Source organism: Gossypium hirsutum, chromosome D06 (assembly GCF_007990345.1).
Source record: "Gossypium hirsutum isolate 1008001.06 chromosome D06, Gossypium_hirsutum_v2.1, whole genome shotgun sequence".
Taxonomy (NCBI): Eukaryota; Viridiplantae; Streptophyta; class Magnoliopsida; order Malvales; family Malvaceae; genus Gossypium; species Gossypium hirsutum.
The window spans coordinates 29,256,072-29,263,959 of NC_053442.1; the positions used below are offsets into that span (position 1 = coordinate 29,256,072).

The window sequence follows — 7,888 nt, forward strand, 5'->3', positions numbered from 1 at the left end:
ACATTCCAATTTATATGCCATACATATTCCTAACATATCAATCAAAATATATCGATTTAATTAGGCATCACGAATGCCAGTTCATGCATTTCTAAATCGCATACCAAGACCAACATCCAAATCACCATAAACCAAGTTCAATACCATTTTCAACTCATAAAGACTTATAAACAGCAAGGATTACACCAAAACACTTATATACATGCCACAATCCTTAACTCAAAATGATCAAATAACTACCAAATTAAGGATAGTTTGAGCTTCAAGATGATCCGACTTGACGTGTTTTGCAAGGTGATGATCTACAAGGAAAAGGGAAAATAAATGGGGTAAGTATATAAGATGCTTAGTAAGCTCAGAGGTAATAAACAAAACTTAACTCAGCTTTTATTTATAAACAAAAAATAACCTTAACTTGACATAATTTGGCTAGACATGGCAAAGCAAAACATCAATAAGGTGAGCTTTAACATGTAATCAAACCATATAAAAATTCAATCACTTATACCAATTCATGTCATTTTGTACAACCAATTTTCAATTTCATTCAATCAAGGGATAATGTAATTACATACATGTAATGACATTATTCCAATAAATTATTCAAGCTCAATTCAACATTTCTCTAACTGAACATCAAGATCATTATATCTCATTTCAATTTCTCAATTCATATGAACTATATCTCCCAATGAACCCTAATAAACGAACTCGAATACACAAGTATATACGTCACACCCGTTGTTTTTCCAAGCTAAGTATTTTCGTATCAGGTTACCCATTTGGGCAAAACCTTTATAACTACATATTCAATTGCTTATCCAAGCTGAATATAAACATGCTAGGTTACCCGTTTGGGTTAAACCTTTAAAACAACATCAGGTTACTCGTCCGAGCTAAACTTGTGTCACATGTATTTGAGTATTCACAGCAAATGCTAGACCTCAGTAATCATCTATAATCAATCTCATACTAGCGCGCACAAAACCCTATTGGCATGTCAATTTTATCCTAACCTTTACTAAGTTCAAATAGGCATTTATTACACAATTTAACATCACTTTTCAATTTAGTCCAAATATCACCTTTTGAACCAATTCAAAACCAAACATATATAATTACAATTCAAGTGCACAACAACTTATATAAATAAATACCATATGAACTTACCTGGTTAAAACAACAAACAAGTTGAATCTTTAAGGACTAATCTACATTTTGTGTTTCTCCAATTATCTCCGGTTTGATCCAATTCTTGATCTATACGATTATTCCATTCAATTCATCAATATTAAACATTTATACATTATATCATGATATGAATGAACCTATGAAATTTTATTTTTTAATGCCCCTAAAGTTTTACATTTTATTCAATTTAGTCCCTAAAATGGGAATAGTCATAACTTTAAATTTTGAGCTTTAGTTTGAAAACCGACCTCAATTACATTCATTATAAACCCTCTACTATCTATTATTACTGAAATTTCACATTTTATTTACATTAGTCCTTATGTACAAAACTAACAATTAAACATTACAATTTAGTCTTTTTTATAATCTAAGCTTAAAATCTATCAATTTAAGACCAATTTCTTCGAGAAATAAATAATGATAACTTTAAAAAACTTTAACAGTTTTACAAATTGGTACATGTGCTAGCTAAATCAAGCTCCTATGACCTCAAAAACATAAAAATTACAAGAAAAGGACTTAAAAACACTTACCAATTGATGGCCGGAACTTTTAAGAATTTCTAAGGTTTTCGTCTCTTCTTTGGATGACAAGAATGAATAGATGAAGAAGATGACTTTTTTCCTTTCTTTAATTTAACTTATATAGTTAGATTAATTCTTAATTAAGATTTTATTAACTTAAGTTTGATTAATTAACAAAAGTTAATCTTTAAACTTAATTAGTGGGATAATCACCACCGTGCACTAACCCTTACTCCCAAATAGTTAACTTGTCATTTTGGACCTTTGACTAATTGTAATTTAAGTCCCTAAGTCTTTGGCCAATTAAAAATCTATAGAGATTACACTTTTATAATTTAGTTCTTGTACCTAAATTAAATAATTAATAAACAAAATTGATGGACCAAACTCTAATATACTATTATACCAACTCTGTAAATATTCATATTTAATATTTACGGAAATGGGGTTCTGAAACCACCTTTTTCCAACACCATTGAAAAGCAAGTTGTTACAACATAATTATTCCAATTCTCACCCTCCTCTAAGAATTGGAAAGAGTAATTAAGGTACTCAAATTATACCAAATACAATGGGACTCACCAATTATAATAGTTACCCAAACATACCACCCTATGTAACTACAATCAATCAGTCAAATTCAATTATTATGTGGCTTTCCAAATACTACCTTAACGAGGTAATTTTTCACAACTTGAAATCCACAATTTAAGACATAAATTAAATTATAATACAATTGAAATATAATATATTTGATTATTTATTAAATTTATGGATTTATTGAATCATATTTAATAGTATTTTTAAAATTTTTAAGGAATTTAGGAATATGACAATTTTTTTTTATATTTTTCAAATGTGTATGTATATATATATAATGTGTTTGTTTGAGTTGGTGCCATAATATAATCAGATGTCAACTTAGTTGGGAAATGACACAAAATACTTCCTCTATTCACGAAGTATTGAATATTATTTTGAGTGTGTTTTATCTTTTTATAATTTATATAAAAAAAACTTAAATTAAATTAATACATAATGATATTTGAACACATTTCTAAAGACTCAAATTTACTGATTGAACTAATAAGCTGTCGTTTGTTTTTAATATAAATTTTTTATAAATATATTTTTCTACATTTGTTTTCACCAAATTGTTGTATATCAGGCTCTTGTTAGATTAAAACCCAACTAATTGATTATTTTTATATAACAAGTGAAATTCAAATAAAATTTTCGTTTTAAAACCCCTACAAATATAATATTTTTTTATACATTATTTTTTATTTTTTTGAAAGGTTGGATACATTATTTATCTTTCATATAAGACTACAAATTAATAGGTGTGGAGGAGGAGAATATAAAAGGAACCCAATCAAAACGGCGAAGTAGAGAATCGAAACAAATGAAGATGGAACCCTAGGTTTTAAAAGCAAAATTATATTGATGATGATAATGGCATAAGCGTATCATGGCTGGGGAAAACAAATCAAGCGCGCGACCTTGGGGTACATTAGAGGAACTCCTCCTTGTATGTGCCGTCAACCGCCACGGCACTAAAAGCTGGGATTCTATCGCCTCGGAACTTCAGAATCGGAGACTCACTTCTTCCTTTCTTCCTTCCTTCACTCCACAACTCTGTAAAGACAAGTTTTTTGATCTTAAACGACGCTTCATATCCACAAATGGCGCCTCTTCTTCCTCTAGTTTGGTTGACCAGCTTCGAAGGATTCGCGTAGAAGAGCTCCGTCGAGAGGTTCAAGAACGTGACGTTTCAATCGTGTAATAAATGAAATCAAATGAAGATTTCCTTTCCGACTGATTGCGTCGTTTACTCGCCTTGTGGTGAGATCTGAGAGGTTGCTTTTTTTTTGGTGATTACAGGTCGTTGGAATTGAAGGTCAAGAGATTGGAGGAGGAAAGAGAGAGGACTTCTAAAGAGGAGACAGATCTGGATGACCGACAGAATATTTTATCACCGGATACCGTCGCCGGCACACCCGCCGGCGGTGATGGCTCCGGTGATCTCGATGACCGATCATTCAACGAGTCCAACTCCACCAGTCAAAAACCCGAGCTGACCACGTCGGCCACTATTATTGTTAAAGACGAGCAAAACGATGCCGGAGAAGTGGTAGGAGAAAGGAACGCACAAGTTATAACAGAGCCGATCGAACCGAGAGGTGAAAATGAGATTGATCCGGTTCGAACCGGGGAAGGGCCGGTTAATGAACGATTAAATGGTGAAGAACATGATAATAAGAAGCAGGTGAGTGACGTACAAAGTTCGGCTAGTTTATCGAAGAAGAAAAGATGTAATGGTAGTAGTAAGGGCGGAAGCAGCAGCAGAGAGGAACGTGAGGGAGATGAGGTTTCTCCCGCCATGAAGCGAGCCCCGGCGGTGAAGCCCGAGTCCATGGTTAGGCTTCTAGGGATCATCCGCTCTAATCGGCTCGGCTCGGCTTTGGATCGCCGCCAACGGAGCCAGGTAATTTTTTTAAAAATATAAATATTACTAATTAATAACGAGTAAGGAATATGTTCTATCTTGAAAAAACATATATGATTGAAAAATAAAACAAATAAAATTAAACTAAGAACATTTGACAAGGCGGTCAAGGGAAAACAACGTACATCTACTCTTTTAAGGTGCCGGAAATAAGGCTAGGGATCTTAGGCCTTGGTGCCAATTAGCCTGCCACGTCACTTGATAGAATGACAAAATATTGGGGTTTCCATAATTTTAGACCAGTCTTTGGATTGACGTGGCGCTTTGTGGACGGTTATAGAACATCAACTAAGCATTATCGTCTACTGACATTTTGGAGGAAGCCTCCTTGAATCTGATTAAAAAACTGAGACCATTTTTAATTCGCCTGCGATAAGTTAAAAAAATTTTCACCACTGTCAAAATAAATTTTGGACTAGAATTTTCTTTTTTTCTTTATCTAAACTTAAACCTCAATCCTAAATACTTCCTTGTATCAATAATTTTGTCTATTATGGTCTTTTATTAGAAGAATTCAACTTTGACCATCATTTTAATAAAATAATCATAAAATGATATAGGAGCAGAAACATAACTAATTTTGATTTTTCTTTTTGGGCTAAAATTCTTTTGAGATAATTTTAGGTTCTGATTTCTTCTTCTTTTTAATTTTGTTTTGTTTTAATTTATTATTATTAACAATTAAACTATATCTATGTGATCATAATCAAATACTAATTTAATAAAGAAATTTATTGAAAAATCTTAAAAAGTTATATAATTTAATAATATTTTAATGTATTTTTATATTAAAAACTATAGCAGTATGGCTAACCATTTTTTTTTCATGTTTTCTTCAACTACACATAATTATCGTGCAGTTAACCTATTGCTATTAAAAATATTGAATTATTTGATATTATCCATTATTACCGGAATTAGATCGAATGGAATAGAAGTAAGATCAATTAATTTATTAGTTCGGATAAAGGGTTGAACTGTATGAACTAAAATCGTTTAGAATCTATAGAAAATTAATAACTGAATCAGTTTTATAATTTTTAATATATATTTTTTATTTTTAACTATTTATGTAGTTATTATTGGATCGACAATAACACTGGAAACTAGTGATTTGATTATCGATCCAATTATTAAAACCATAAAGTTATCTCTATTTAAAAAGTTAAGTAAAATAAAAATATTAATTTTTATATTAAAAAATACTAACATATATCTCTAAAAATTATGCACTTTTCCTAAACAAATTATCCTGATGATCATATATAAGCGTATTTGAAGTTTTTTCCCCTTTCTCCAAATTTTTATCCTTTCTAAAAACCTTTTTGACATCATTTTTTTTCTTCAATCATTTTTTTAGTATATATTTAGTAAAAAGGTTGTTTAAGTTTTAATAAAATTATCTCTCCCCTGGATTTTTTTGAGCAATTTTATTTTATAATTTTAAATTTCTGCATCTTATTGTTGTTTCAGAAAGTGGAATTTTAATTTTAATTTAATATTTTCTTTTTTTCCCCCAAAATTTTAAAGTTGGGTGATGTCGGCCAGCTTATTATGGTGTTGGCTGGCTCCACTTGAGTACTTATATAATTTTATTTTGAAGGTATTGATCAGTTCAATAAAAACGCTTCTTTACTTATTAATCTGTATTACCATAATTTTCACTATTGATTTATTTCATCTTTTGAAATCTATTTTTAAATACTTCGCTTAGCGCAAGATGTAATAGCAACTTGTTGAAAGTTCAGATCCAAGGGCTTTTCCTTGTTCCAAATGCATACTAAAATTAAACTTTTAAGTTTAATATGTAAAAATAAAATTAATTAAACGTTTTTGATGATTTTCAATCTTAAATTGTTGGTGCTATACTTTCCACCAACTAGATTTTTCAATAAAAAATGAATTGAAAATTAAAAAAAAAACCCATAAAATAGAGTTAATACCATTAGGAGAACCGATACAGAGAGAGGTCTTCGCCTCAATCCCTCTGTAATTCTGAAGTTTTAACACAACTTCTATGACTATTCTTAAATAAAAAAAATGGTTTTAACATAACAGTATAATTGTTATTAATTAATAATTATAATAATATTACAAGTGTAATTTGCAGGAATCTGCAAGATACAAAAACCTGATAAGGCAACACATGGATCTCCAAAGAATTCAAACCAGGCTTGATAAAGGTGTCTACTCTGAATGCAGCACAAAGTTCTTGAGGGATCTCCTCCTTTTATTCAACAATCTCATCGTATTTCACCACAAAAGTTCCCCCGAACGTATTGCTGCTCAACAACTCCGGGCATTGGTGTTGAAGGAAATGACCCATATGCTTCCAAAACAATCCGAAACCGATGATGTTGCGAAACCCAACAAATCTTCTACTATAGTCGCATGTGGCAAACGCCGATTTTCCAAGGCAGTAACCAAGAATACTTCTACTAGTACTAGGAGAGGAGATGAAAAAGAAAGAGGCGTTGAAGAGAAGAAGGTTGATGGTAGTTCTCCTATTGCGACTGATGACATGGGCATAAGGAAGAAACGAAGTAAAGAAAGAGTGGTTTCAGGCCGTCGAAACTCATTAAGAACGAGCAGCACCAGTGAGGAAACAAAGCATGAGTATGGTGGTAATGAGCTTAGCTCTCATGACGCTGTGGAGATGAAGGTGGATATTAAGAAAGAAAATAATAATCACAACAATAATAAGGCAAGAAAGAAACAAGGAGCAGCAAGTTTCTTGAAAAGAATGAAGCAAAATTCACCAAGTGAAGTGACGGAGAAAGACGAGGATGATGATTCGGAGGATCATAGTAAAGATGAAAAAGAGAAGGGCAGGGTGGAGAGGGTTACCCGGAGTTCAGGAGGAAGAGGGGCGAGGGCGAAGAGAGGGGTTGGGAGGCCACCGAAGGTGGTGGCGGAGTCGACGGGAAAGAGAGGGAGGGAGAACGTTGAGAATGAGGTGGGATTGGGAGGTACGGGAAGGGCTAGGAAACGAGGTAGAAGGTGATTGGGATAAATGATAGTGCTGTATAATGTATATATATAGTATAGTAATTGATGTTTTTCTTCTGCTTTTGCTATTGGTATTTTACTTTCTAACTGTTTTTAATTTTTTTTTAAAACAATCAGATACAATAATTAAGTTGAGAATTGATTCAACGGCTAAATTAAAAATTGATTTGAGAATCGATTAAACGGTTGAATTAAAAATCTATTCTGAAATAAGTTAAAAATATGTTTGATTCATGAACCAATGAGTTAATTATCCTACATCAAAACCCAAAAATAAAAAAAGAATAAATTGAAACCAGCCCATTGGCTTATTCCAGCCTAAGAAAATCTAGTGGTCCAAGTGAATACAAAAACCAAAAAGAAAAAAAATAAATAAACTAATCTATTCACAAAATTATTATTAAATTTATGTTTTGGTTAGTCAATTTTAAAAAGTTATAAAATAGTTATTAAATTATTTGAAAATTATTATTTAAGTCATTGGGTTGTTATTTTCTTTTAAGTTCAGCTAGCGAGTTTCAAGTGACAATTCGACAATCGATATGATGGATCAATACCCATCAATGAGTAGTCCATCAACGAGTAGAATAACATAACTTAGATTCAAGTCGATCTGACAATCAATGTTAGAATTCAAAGAAAAAAGTTGTTT

At 31.5% G+C, this 7,888-nt stretch overlaps 1 protein-coding gene across 1 annotated transcript; it reads left to right on the forward strand.

Annotated features, from left to right (window-relative positions):
• Positions 1 to 3,059: 3,059 nt before the first annotated feature.
• Positions 3,060 to 7,312, forward strand: LOC107889971 (uncharacterized). The gene is made up of 3 exons (XM_016814507.2): positions 3,060 to 3,500; positions 3,603 to 4,206; positions 6,338 to 7,312. Exons 1-3 carry the CDS (start codon positions 3,190 to 3,192, stop codon positions 7,229 to 7,231), a joined length of 1,809 nt encoding a protein of 602 aa, XP_016669996.1. The 5' UTR covers positions 3,060 to 3,189; the 3' UTR covers positions 7,232 to 7,312.
• Positions 7,313 to 7,888: the final 576 nt, after the last annotated feature.